At 43.1% G+C, this 13,151-nt stretch overlaps 1 protein-coding gene across 5 annotated transcripts; it reads left to right on the forward strand.

Moving 5' to 3' along the window:
• Window positions 1–2,440: 2,440 nt before the first annotated feature.
• On the forward strand, window positions 2,441–13,075 carry caprin2 (caprin family member 2). 5 transcript variants are annotated; one of them, XM_057021827.1, is made up of 21 exons: window positions 2,441–3,022; window positions 3,384–3,642; window positions 3,710–3,772; window positions 3,861–3,947; window positions 5,014–5,252; window positions 6,234–6,316; window positions 7,149–7,259; window positions 7,352–7,377; window positions 7,476–7,649; window positions 9,160–9,198; window positions 9,268–9,393; window positions 9,455–9,539; window positions 9,714–9,769; window positions 9,855–9,965; window positions 10,037–10,138; window positions 10,228–10,356; window positions 11,031–11,121; window positions 11,221–11,331; window positions 11,459–11,520; window positions 11,786–11,840; window positions 12,177–13,075. In XM_057021827.1, the coding sequence occupies exons 1-21, from the start codon at window positions 2,919–2,921 to the stop codon at window positions 12,749–12,751; spliced, it is 2,688 nt and encodes an 895-aa protein (XP_056877807.1). In that variant the 5' UTR covers window positions 2,441–2,918; the 3' UTR covers window positions 12,752–13,075. The 5 variants fall into 5 exon arrangements, with proteins under 5 accessions (XP_056877807.1, XP_056877805.1, XP_056877808.1 ...); XM_057021825.1 differs by having other exon boundaries at window positions 3,396–3,642; window positions 11,031–11,139; XM_057021824.1 differs by having other exon boundaries at window positions 2,442–3,022; window positions 11,031–11,139.
• Window positions 13,076–13,151: the final 76 nt, after the last annotated feature.

The following is a 13,151-nucleotide window of genomic DNA, read 5'->3' on the forward strand; positions in this document are numbered from 1 at the left end:
ACTTCATGGAGAATTATGTAGAAATGAGAAAAATTCACAAGAAAGCCCACAGGAAGTACTGTAAGTGCCATTGCTCAAGAATGTTGCTGGGAAAGTGAAGCGATAACAAGTACTGGCTAACAGCCGCTGATCTTGATATACTTGCATTCGATGCCAAAAGAAGGTTTAATCATATTGAGAGGCACAATGTTCAAAATCTTCCTTAAAGAAAAGTGTTTGGGGATTTTTGGGTTTGTTTCAAAACAACTTTTTACTTACCCCATCTTTGTAGACACAAACCCCCTAGAAAAAGCCAGAATTATTCTAGGGCAGGGGTCGGCAACCCAAAATGTTGGAAGAGTCATATTGGACCGAAAAAACAAGAAGAAAATCTGTCTGGAGCCGCAAAAGATTAAAAGCCTTATATAGGGCTTATAATGAAGGCAACACATGCTGTAAGTGTCTATATTAGCCTACTTTCCAAATGATCAGTAGGCTACAAATACATAATGAGCATTCATGATGAAATGTTTATTTTCCCTGCAGCGCATCCTGGAGAGAATGACGCACTACGTGGCCACTCTGCTGTACGATGGCGCTTTAAGTTTAACTTCCATTATAATGAGATGTTAAAATTAAATATTTATTATAAATCAAATCAAATCAATCTTTATTTATATAGCGTCTTATACAATCAAAATTGTTTCAAGGCGCTTTCCAGAAACCCAGGGCCTAACCCCAGACAAGCAACAGTGGCAAGGAAAAACTCCCCTTTAACAGGAAGAAACCTTGAGCAGGACCAGGCTCATGTAGGGGGAACCTCCTGCTGATGACCTGCTGGGTAAAGAGAGAGGAGAGGAGAAGGAGGGGGAAGAGGAGGGGAGGAGAAGGAGAAGGAGAGGAGAGGCACAGAAACACACACAAAAATACACTATTATACACATTTATACAGTATTGGAAAACTTTAAGAATGTTTGTCACGTTTTTCCTCCTTCAGAAATTATATTAAAACAATTTTGGTTGCCGACCACTGTTCTCGGGGGTTTGTGTCTCCACAGAGTTTTTCAGATAGTTTAGATAGTTTCTTTTATCAAAACAATGAGTAAGACAAAACACATCAAAGAATATTGAGATTATATATTTACAAAGTAAAAAACATAAACTTGACAAAATAAATAATTAAAAGAAAATAGATAATTAAGTTGATATGCAAAAGAAATGTTAGTTTCAAGGTTTGAGGTTTCTTTATTCAGGGTTTCAGGGTTTATATCCCAAACATTGCACATTATTGTCACAATAATTACTTTTATACTTGAAAAATTCTGCATTACTGTGGAGAAGTCCCTGATTATTGAAGATATGGCTGATTAAAATAGGACACAATGTGATTAGAAGACAGAATGATGGCCAGAAGTGTATTTTCCACTGCCCTGAATATTGTACAATCATCAAAAGTATTGAGAGGTTAAAAGTTGCACAGTAATCTTCTGTCTCATCATTTGTGATGGATCAGACATTCCCATATTTGCCATTTATGGAAACTTGGCAAAACATGCTATCTAAAGTGGAAGTACAACACACCTTGTTGCCGCTTACAACCGAAGCTATATTTCTTGTGTTACTGTGCAAGTATTTCCATGCCATTAGAGGTTCCAGGCTCTGCTCTCAGAGATGGAGTCCCCTGTCCACTCTGACTTTATCTATAAATACACCGTTGAACTTGAAAGCTGCCACCTCACACACACACACACACACACACACACACACACACACACACACAGGTTGTCATTTCCTTGTCATGTGGGACCTTGCCTTTCTTGCACTACTTCATCTCGTCTATTCTTGCACTCTTATTTATATGCTGCCTCACAACGTTTTCATTGATTCCAGTTGATCCTAGGTTTCACTCTGTTCTTGATGAGGAAACGTGAAGTGTTTAAATTTAGAGGCTTCATTTTTCTTGCAGTCTATCATGTTGGAGTCAGCGTTAATGTGCTGCTCTGTGTGGTTCATGGGGGATTTTTCTTTGGTGTTTAATATGGAACTGCTTGTGCCTAAACATTTGCTGCTGAACGCAGCTTAGCAACACTATATGAGCCAGAGCTGGCCTGAGGATCCAGCTGGGCAGGAGCAAACGTGTGCACGTTGGCTGGGAAGGTACTTTAAAAGCAGAAAACTGAACAACTACAGAGTAAAAGTCCTATGTAGTCCTAGGTTACTACGTATCGATTAGACCAGCAGTTTGGGCTGGAGTTTATGAAAAAAAAAGATTTTTATTCAACTTTATATTAAGCAGAAGACTCACACTCATGCTATATACTGAGGGTTAGCATTGGTGGTGGTAGCGTACCATGTACTGATTATACCTACATCAGTTTGGTCTGGAACTCAGGGTAAATAACATTTTCTTAATCTCTCTTGAAATAAAGCAGAAGCTTTTTTTTTTTAAGTCAAGAGAGGATTCCTCAAAAAATCCACAGTAAAAGTCCTTCACAGTATTTGTGGTAGTGATCTACTCTATACAGATTACATCAGCAACTTTTGGTCCATTGCCCAAAAGATTTTAATATATCTTCAGTTATAGGAGTGAGCTCAGCGATCCTACCGTACTGCACAGACTATTCGCGCACTGAAATATGAAAAGCGGCTCATTTGAGGCTTTTCCAGGTCAAAAGTGACCAAGTGTCCGTGGCGCCATTTCAAATGACTAAAGAGTCCTGGACAAGGTGTCTTGGAAGGTCCACGGGACAAAAGTCCGATTCCTTTACCATCACCTTTTCCCAGATTGTCCTCAAAGTGGCAAACATTTCAGTCCGTCAACTGGGCGCTGGACGTTTCTTGACTGTGAAAAAGAAAATCAAGCACAGGTATCAGGGAGGGGCGGCACCAGGTGCCAGGTTTGGTCGGGATTGGCCCCTTAAAGAGCGCCAGCATATATAATGGCGGGAGCGGGGCCCGGCCTTTCCCTTCGGACGGTAAGATCGTGGCCTGACAGCGGACGTGGCGGCTCTCTGAAGAGGACTCCCAGAGGACGTTACAGCAGGTAATCTACCAGCGCCACGGTAAGAGCTGGACCAGTACAGAATGGGATTTCAACAGCCAGCATGGATGCTGTGGTTTCATCATCGCATTCTTAAAATCAGGATTTGTTGGCTTTGTGTATTGTTTGGTTCCTCCATGTTTCTGTGGGTCTGAGAAGCAGAACTCTCCTCATGCTGAGAGAACAGCTCTTTACTTGAATCACTTCTTCAGAAATTAACAAACACAAACAAAATCTTAAAGGACTGCCAAATCACTCTAAAGGCATACATGCATTTATAGTTGCATACAATGGATATCAACATGGGTTACAGCTGCTCTGTCTACCTTTGTTTTGTTTTCCTTTTAAAATTTTTCTTAAACAGTCATTTTTCCAGCAAGGAGATCAAAATGGTACAACTGTTTCCTTCCACTAATCTGGACGTTAGCCCTCTTTCTGAGGGATCATATGAAACCATGGAGAATGGATTAGTGCTGGTGGACAGCCCAAAGGTGGGCTCCTCTGAAACGATTATCCAGCCCCTCCATCTGGAAACCTCCACCATCTATCACGGCTATGACGCCTATATCGAAAATGGGCTCATCTGTCTCAAGCACAAAGTCAGAAACCTAGAGAAGAAAAAGGTAAGGAGATGAAGACATATGGTTGTAGAAGCAGAGCTGCAGCCAGTCACTAGTTGTCCTCCCACAGCTGAAACTAGAAGGCTACAAGAACAGGCTAAGGAGGGGCGAGACCCTGAACCCCGATCAGATGGTACGGCCTTGTAATGCCATGGAACTCGTGAAAATGTTCCTTGTCTGTGCTTGTTCTCGTCTCATAAATGTCTTTTTGATTTTTCCAGGTGGCGGTGGAGAAGTATGAGGAGGTCCTGCATCATCTCCAGTTTGCTCAGGAGTTGTGCAAAACCCTTGATGGGTTGACCATGAATGTAAGCCTTTGACAGTAGCTTTTCACCTGGTTTCTAAACCTTTTGCCACCCTAATCAAAAGGAGCCAGACTGAGGTGCGTGTGTGTGCGCATCAAACACAAAATGGTTGTGGATCTATGACTGCAACCTTGGATTGAAGATGAGCAACACTTGGCATGGAAGCACCGCTGTCGTGTCCATATCATCCTTGCATTAAGAGTCCATACCAGGGGTCGGCAACCCGTGGCTCCACCCTAGTGGCTCCCTGGAGCTTTTTCAAAAATATGAAAATGGAAAAAGATGGTGTGAATATATATATTTTTTAAATGTAATTTCTGTAGGAAGAAAAACATGACAAACATTCTTAAAGTTTTCCAATGCTGTAAAAATGTGTCTAATAAATATTTAATTTTAACATCTCATTACAATGTAAGTTAAACTTAAAGGACCATCGTACAACAGAGTAGTCATGTGATGCGTCATTCTCTCCAGGATGCGCTGCAGGGAACAAACATTTAATCATGAATACTCATTATGTATTTGTAGCCTACTGATAATTTTGAAAGTAGGCTAATATAGACACCTGCAGCATGTGTTGCCTTTATAATAAGGCTTATAAGGCTTTATTTTTTTTGCGGCTCCAGACAGATTTTTTTTTGGTCCAAAATGGCTCTTTCAACATTTTGGGTTACCGACCCCTGGTCTATACGTACTCTAATGTTCTGGCCACTTCCACCTGCTAGAGGCAGCTTTTTGTGGTTGAACCGTAACTGTATCAACACCAAAGTGCTCGGGTCAAACCCCCAGAGGCCTTTCATTGGTCATAAGGGAACTGTATTAAAAGCTAATGCGTTAAAATGAAATGAGCAGTAGGATTGAAATATAGGCTGCAGCATTTTTGTTTACTCTTCACCATTGATCAGATTAACTTCAGTTACAAACACAAGTGGTTGGGTTGGAAGTGCAGTGCAGTTCCAGGAGGAGGAGCCAGTCTGTGTGCTGAAGTTCTTTGATTATGGTTCACCTTTCTGAGATGATTGGTGTTTTTCTGCACAGTTTAAAGGTTCGGTTTATCCTTCTGCTGCAGTTACTCAGAGCCCAGAAGAAGGCAGCAAAGAAGGAACAGCTGGCAAAAGTGGAGCTGGAGAGGAAGCATCTAAGCCTCGTGCTCCAGGTTCAGCACCTTCTTCAAGGTCTGCGGCAGGAGCATGTGAAGAGAGACCTGCTGGCTGGAAAAAACCAGGCACCTCAACTTTCAGCTGAAAAGCTCCACAACCTAAATCAACTGGCCAATTTGTTGGGAGTTGAGCGGGATCCCAGACTAAGGTGAGTGCCACTCTAGCGGTTGGTGCTTGCCTGCCCTGCAGATGAGCTGGTGGGCCCTGCAAGCTCTTGTCAAGTGGAGATTATGCATATCGTCCACTTGCTGACGGTTTGCTATATAGGTTTGGACAGAGAACCACGATGGGGGGGTGAAAATGGAAACAACTGCTTCTCTTGGGTTATTGCTGACTGGGAAGTTTCAGTAGTGCACTTTATTAACTCTTGGTGTGCAAGGACAGAAAGGACTTGGCCAGCCTTGTGCCCATCCCTGTCCTCCCTAATGTCGTGTTTTAAAGGTGCTCCCTGAAAACTGGGAAAATGGACTTGCATGAACGGAAAGGGCCTCAGGGTCAGAGTAATGATGGGTTTAACAAGTCACCAGTACTACTGATTTACAGTGATTACCTCTCAACCTTCATTTCTTACAGCTCTGGGGTTGAGATGACTTGTTTGGGGTGTCGGAACGGTCAGAATTTTTAGGTGGTAAAGTTTGTCACTATTGACAAGCCTGAAATATTTTTGTATAAAATTCACCTTGTAACTTTCAGTGTTTCCCACAGGATAAGTTGGTTAGCTTGTTGGCTAACAATACTGGGTAAATGTCTATGAACATGTTTCTTTCAGCTACCTTAATAGACACATGTTTATGGAACGCAGGTTAAACCAGAGGAGTCTTGGAAACACTGAAATTATATGCTGCCTTAGAAAAAAGGTTGAAGATACTTTTAAAGTTGTTTAAAGCATTTGTGGTCATTGATTATTGGTAACATGAAGAAAAACTGATCTTTCAGCTGTTCATATAATGAATTGGACACATGAGAGTCTTTATTGTGATGGAATCTTTTGATGGAAAAAGTTCTGAAATCCTAAAACCACACAATGGAAATGGTTTAGTTCCTAAAGTGCAACTGGTCAAGTCCTCATTTGTTAGGATTACAGTGTTGGCATAGCCTGTCAAACCAACACCCTGTCTTCATGATTTAGTCTAAAGGAGCAGATGGAAGAAGCAGCTCTGGCCTATTCTGACCTGCTCGAGGGCAAAGACAAACCAGTGGTTGGGTCAACATGTAAGTATTGCTGCCTTACCGCAATATATTCTAATAAGGTGAAATTCAAATTAAGCTGAAATGTTGTGTGAAATGGCATGTCAACAGGAGGAGCTCCCTGGTTTTATCATGAGTATGCCCTGATAATTCAGGGAGTGAATACACATCTGCATTGGTAGACCCCTTCCTTACTGCTGCTGTACTCAAATGCTCACTTCTGGCCTCATCTACTCATTATGATTACTTCATTAAGTGGCCCATCAAATGTAGTTGCCACAACTCTGCATGTTTCAGGACAGGCAACGTTTCTTCTGGTCTCCTCTGTTTGGTTCCCAATGTTCTGTTGCTCAGTATTGACTAGTGCATTGGGTTTCCTGCCTCCTGAAGGTATCTGCAGTGGCTCCACCCAAGATGATTCCAACAGTTAGTCCCCACCCTCTATTTTAGAATGGCTTTCCTCCTCTGTGCCTACAGACACATTTTTCCCCAAAGTAGCACAATTTCCACAGCACCCTGTAGGTCAATGGCACCGGTGGAGATTGTTGAGGCAGGGCCTAGGCCTGTCTGGGTTTTGAGTCATGGAATCAATTACTCTTGTAGGTCATGCCAGATGCCCCTGGACCCTGGTCCTTTACATTTATTCAGGCTTGGGAGTGGCCCAAGGAGGGTACTAGCTTGCACCCACTAAAGGCAACATTAATTAATTGTATCTAATTACATGAATTAATGTTTGTATAAGCTACTGATGTGCTGGCTTTTATATAAAATGTATTTTTAACACTGCAGCCAAAAGGACTGTGTTCTACATCTCTCCTTGGTGAATGTGGATTTTTAACAATTCATGTTGTTTCAGTTAAGTGTCTGAAAGAGGAGCTTATGGGCTTGCTAAACTTCAAGTATTTCAACTGTCTTTCACCTCCATTTACCAAGTATCTGGATTTGTTGAGCTCCACCTGCCACAGAAGTAAGATGATGCATTCATGTACAAATTTTACTCTTAATAAAATCAGTGAAATGAGTTTATTTTGGTGAAATAAAGATGTATTCTTTTAACAGCCCCTTCAAAAGACATTTCCAAGAAGGTAAGTTGTCTTTGAGCTCTGTTTCAGAGCAGCCCTCTGCCTGGCCCACTGTTACTTACAGATGCCAGCAGACTGAAAGAAAAGTGTCTCCCACTAAGAACTGGACGCTGAATGTTCTGGAAACGACAGAGCAAGAGCCGCCTGACTGCTGGGATATGAAGCTTTCAAATGGATCCACCTCGCATAATGCTACAGTATCCAAAACATGGAGAGGGGCCGCAACTTTAGTTCCTAGAGGCAATTCCAAGAAACAACCGGCGCCCTTCAAACATGCAAGTGATTTTCCTCTGACTGTATTGCACGCAGTACGCGTTCAGCATATTAAGACTCATAATCTGGGTTATAGTGAGTCTGGAGGGAAACTGAACTGGGTCAGTTTTAGTCCCATGACAGCCTTAATAGAGGAGCATCTCAATATCTTCAGTATTGAGATGCTCCACTACCAAAGAGTCATTCGGTAATTCAAACCGGGGTGAAACAATTCCTTGACTAATTTGAGTACCAGAATTACAAATGAATGAGGAATTTTCTCTGTCTTGAGTAATTGTTTATTGAAACTTGAAGATCAAAGGACATTATTTTGTCACCCCTGCAAACGGAGGTGATTTGTGTTGCGTTTGTTTACCAGAGCTGCACCTGCTTGACAGGTCCCCTTTTTCACAAACTCGGAACGGTTTTATCCAATCACTTGATTAAAGGAATTATCAGCATACTAAAATAATCCATTGCTGCCACTGTAAATTCAAATTGTACTAGATCATACCATTTCAATTCATTCCACAGACTCATATGCTTCAAATGTTGTTTTTTTTCTTCTTTGAGTTGTCATGATTATTAAAGCTAATTAATCAAACTTTGTCTTGAAACATAATCCTGGTAAATGTCATTTGGGGACCTGCTGTTGGACTCTAAATAGCTCAACATCTGCAAAGGTTGTGGAATCCAAGAAGCGTCATGGAGGAATGGATGGAAGGGAAGATGTTCTGCATAACCTGCAGAATATCCAGAAACCAAGATCCACTAGGACTGGACACCAGCCCAAGTCGGCGCTTCAGCAGACTCCAGGACCTGGATATAATTGTCACAACCTTGGCATCGACCGGCAATTAAGTCATGGGCCTCGGGACAAATGACAGATTGAGGTCTCAGCCTGGAGAAGGGAGAAGAGTTCAAGCTGCTGGAGCTCCATTCTGAAGGTTCCAGTCAGTGATAGTTTGGAGCCAGTGTTTCATCAGGTCATAGGTCAGCACAGTCTGTCAGGAGATTGTGGAGCGCTTTGTTTCCGATTGCAGAGCAGCGTCAGACTCTGGTTTCACCCTCCAGCAGTAGACTTGAGGGCTTGGTTCCTGGCCACACTGCCAGCAGGATCCCTGAATTTGACTGGTGAGCTGGTCCAACCTGAACCCTTGAGAGCCCGTGGTGAAGAGGAAGATGAGGGAAAACGACAGGAGCTGAAGGTTCAGAGCAACCTGTACTTCCTGAACACTTGAGCAGGACCAGACATGGACCAGAGCTTCATTACTGTGGTCCATGTTAAAGGAGCCCTGACAGTCCTGAGAACGAGCTGATACTTCAACACTTGTGTCTAAAAGTGTTTGTCTCAAGTCGTTTAATTTTGTGAGACACGAAATCTGCTGCTTTCGTGAGCCACTTTCATTTTTGACTCAAAAGTACTTGAAATCGGCTTGAAATTCTACCTTGACGTTAATGAAATGTGCTCCTGTTTTAAGCTGATTAATTTTTAATTGCGCTTTTCCTTACAACACTTATTTTCTCCCACAGCAAAAACAGGCAGCCACAAGGGAGCAACGTGCCAACCTGGTGCGCATGGAAGAATTGGAAATCTACCCCCATGTTACAGTTGCTTAACAGCGGCTGTGTTCCTGACAGGCACTTCAGTTGGCTGCACCCATGGTCTTCAACTCCACCACTGCTTTGCCGAAAGACCCCATCTTGAGGAAGCAACAGCTTGAGGATCTAATGACGGATATTCATGGAGCTTTCAGTTTTATGCAGGTGAAGTTTGAGATATTTGCATTTCACTGGTGCAATTCCTAAAAGGCTCCATCTCTTTCAGGACTCTCTTCTGGACAGTGAGCTCTCTTCCTCTAAAGGCCACCCGGAGCTGAGGAAGCCACCTTTTGTATCGCCTGCTGTTCTTGGTAACAATGGCCAAGCATAACATGATTCAGCGCAGTGAACACTGGCACACACAACACATGTTCAGTAGATTTAGTTGGATTAATAATGGCTTGTAAATGCTAACGAGGTTGGTTCTTCTGTGGCGTTTTAAAATGCTGGTACAGCAAGTTGATTGCTAATGTTTCATATGCAAGACATCTTTTTTCCAGACTCAAAAACGTATTCTGATGCGATTCCCAAATTGGCCCATGTAAGCTGCTCTGTCACATTTGAATTCAGTTTAATCACATTTTTGAACTCTGGGAAAAGTCCCTTTAATCTCTTCTCCCACTCAGTCCACTCCGCTCTCCTCTAGGATTGTGGATTTTGAATCCATAATCCATTCCAGAAACGGGGATCAGTGCCGACAGACCTGTGACTTGGAACTCGCTTCGAAGAGCCTCCATGTAAGAAGCCTCCTGCTTGACATCAAATCCAACACTTCTCCATCTCTTTGAAAATGTCAGTGTCTTGGTAGAAAAAGTTGCAGTTGGTTGAAAGAAAGCAAGCGCCTTCGCCACCACTCTACGACAAAGAGGAAATCATCTTTGTCAGCCTGGAGGACAAGAGCTGTGCTTTGGTAAATACCTTCTGGTTTAAACCCACCCCCCCAACCTTTGTCATTTTAGACTTTGCCCCATACTGTTCAAATAACCTTTATCCTACCAGACACCTGTGACTCCACTAGAGGAGCATCCCCCCTGTAGAAGGGACTCTTGCCCCCCACCCCAGGAACGGGTGTATGCTGCACCTGCCTCCCCAAGTATGGCATCTGTGCACCTCCAGAACACCAAAGGAGTAAGTCTTGGATGAGGTCTTGCTCTGGAGACCATGGAATTGTAAGGTTCTCCGTCTTTTGGTAATTAGACGATCGCCATTTGGGCTTTTGGAACATATAAACGGAGCAAATAATTAAAATGATGATTTCATTGCTTAACCCCCCCCTGAAAATGTGGTATGTGATGGATAGATTAAAATGAGCAGCGAACTTGGATCGAGGCGCATTACGTCACTTTCCATTGGCAATGTCCACTTGAAGATGTACGCTTCAAAATTTTGTTTTGGACTATCAAATGTTGCATGTTTAAAATTAACAGTGCAAGCTCGGAGGAGCTCACCGGGCTGCTTAAGTTGAGCCGTTTCAACTTTTCCGTCCTCGGTTCACAAGCATCTGGTGTTGGGCAGCTCCTCCTGACCACCACGATGCCACAAATTAAAACAGTAAAGTGGCACTTTGCTGAATCTTGCTGTATTCTTCCAAAGAGGGAGGTTGTATTCTGTCTCAGAGCAGCTTTGACCCACTTCATGGTGCGCTATTTGATATCGCAGATTGTCCAGACTCGCATAATATTCAAAAAACCTGCGGTCAGGATTAGCTGACTCGGCTAAACCCATTAAACTGTGAAATGAAGCTTTTTCTAGCCAGTTTCCTCTGCACTACAATTGGTAAATAAAATGGCTTACTTCTTCAGAATGAGAACCGAAACAAGAGGGATTCTGTGGCATCTTCTGAGCCCAAGAACGCTGTTGGCACACAAACTCCACCAGAATTTGCTCAGTCAGGTTATGAATCTCATTATGGTAGGCAGATCCCCTCTTAGTATTCCTAAATAGGTGAGCATCATGTAAATAGCTGGGCTTCCTCTTAATTCATGCGTACAGGGTATTCAGATTGTACATTCAGCAGTGATGGACAGACTGTGCTGTCCCTGGGCCAGTCTGAGGGACACGGGAGTCAATCAGGCCAGCCGTGCGGAAGGGGGTCCTTGAGAGGTAGGGCGCTCGGCAGCACAGCTCCCATCTTCACAATCTCCAACATAAATGTGATCCTAACTGGGAACGCTAATCTGGTCACATTGCTGAAATGTTCTACTCATCACATCGCAATCTACTACCTCAGGAGGATTGTACATCCCTCAGACCCCAGTTGTGGACTCCCTTCCTGTCTTCTATGCTACTAGAGTAAGTCATGTTTTTTTGCATTAGCTGGGAACTGTTACACTCAACTTCAGATTTTTCCCAGTTTTAGTTGGACTGGCACATTGCCAGTGGATTTTTGCTCTGTTAAAATGCTTGATTTGTCTTTTAGTAATTGATTTCTGGATCAATTTAAGTGATGGTGGCTCTGATTGGACTTAGTCCAAATAAAATGTTGGCATTTAGGATCACATTTTCTTGCTGTTCTTGTTCGCTGATGCTTTTATGGCACCTCTGCTTCTTTCCTCAGGACACTGGTTACCCAAATAGTTGTCGACGTGGCTCAAGGAGGAATAATTCATGCGGTAAGGCTCAAATGTACAGAACTGTGACCTGCAATAAGCAGCTAAGCTAGGTGATGATTTGACACGTCAATAACAAGTATTGCTAATTTTAAAATAGTTGTCATCTATCCAATATTCGATCCATTCACTAATGGACTTTATGGACTGAGCCCATGAGCTATTTTGGAGACTCTGGAGATTTAATGTATTTGCTATCATGGTGGTTTAGAACTTGTGCTTTTGATTCAGAAACTCTTAGCTGTATGAAACTAAATGTAAGCCTGAAATGTAACCAGAAGGCTCTTCTACAACACTTTGCTGCCGCAGTACAAAGTCATGTTTGTCTCTGCTCTTCAGCCACCTTGAGTGACTTGTCCCCAGTAAACAGTCCAGATCGAGAAGAAGCCTTCACAGTTGTGGACTCTGGCCATGAGGAGTCCCTGGCCTTCTCCACCTCAGAGGTTCCACTGACTCCCCATAACCACCAGCACACTGCCCTGCTTCCTCTGCATTTCTACCCACTGTCCCAGTCGGTGCGGGTGGCCTTCACTGCATCACGCACAGCCAACTTTGCACCAAGCAATCTGGACCAGCCTATTGTGTTTGACCAGCTGCACAGTAACCTGGGGGACATGTATGACTCCCACATTGGCCGCTTCACCGCCCCTGTCAATGGGACCTACGTCTTCATCTTCAATATTTTGAAGCTCGCAATCAATGTACCACTTTATATTAATCTCATGCGCAACGAAGAGGTAATTGTGTCGGCGTATGCTAACGATGGTGCCCCAGATCACGAGACGGCTAGCAACCATGCCATCCTGCCTCTTTTCCAAGGAGATCAAATGTGGCTCCGTCTGCATCGCGGTGCCATCTATGGAAGCACCTGGAAGTACAGCACTTTTTCAGGGTTCTTACTCTATCAGGATTAAAAGGACCTGACGGTGGTCCCCTTCTCACAGGGTTTATGGACTGATGCCTACAAAATGTGATTAGTTGTGAATCATTGACCTTTTTAAATCAAAGGCTTCAAGGTTGCAGGCACATGAGATGGTCATTTTTTTTCTCTAAGGAATTTGCCACCTGCCAGTTTGGATAAGTTCCTCTTGTGTGTTTGGTCTGTGTCCATAAATATTGAGAAAGGAAAGATTGTGTTGGTGGTGGGTGTGGTGACGATCACTTGATGCACATTTGTGGCACTGACCACTGGAGAGATCCTGTGTCCCTTCATGTGCTTAAATAAATGAGCATTCGAGTCTGTGTTGCTTTATTTTATCAGATTTTGAATTGTAGTTGCTCCACTGGACTCATTCAAATTGTGTTCTGTTTCCA

Source organism: Takifugu flavidus, chromosome 22 (genome assembly GCF_003711565.1).
Source record: "Takifugu flavidus isolate HTHZ2018 chromosome 22, ASM371156v2, whole genome shotgun sequence".
In the NCBI taxonomy this organism is placed as follows: Eukaryota; Metazoa; Chordata; class Actinopteri; order Tetraodontiformes; family Tetraodontidae; genus Takifugu; species Takifugu flavidus.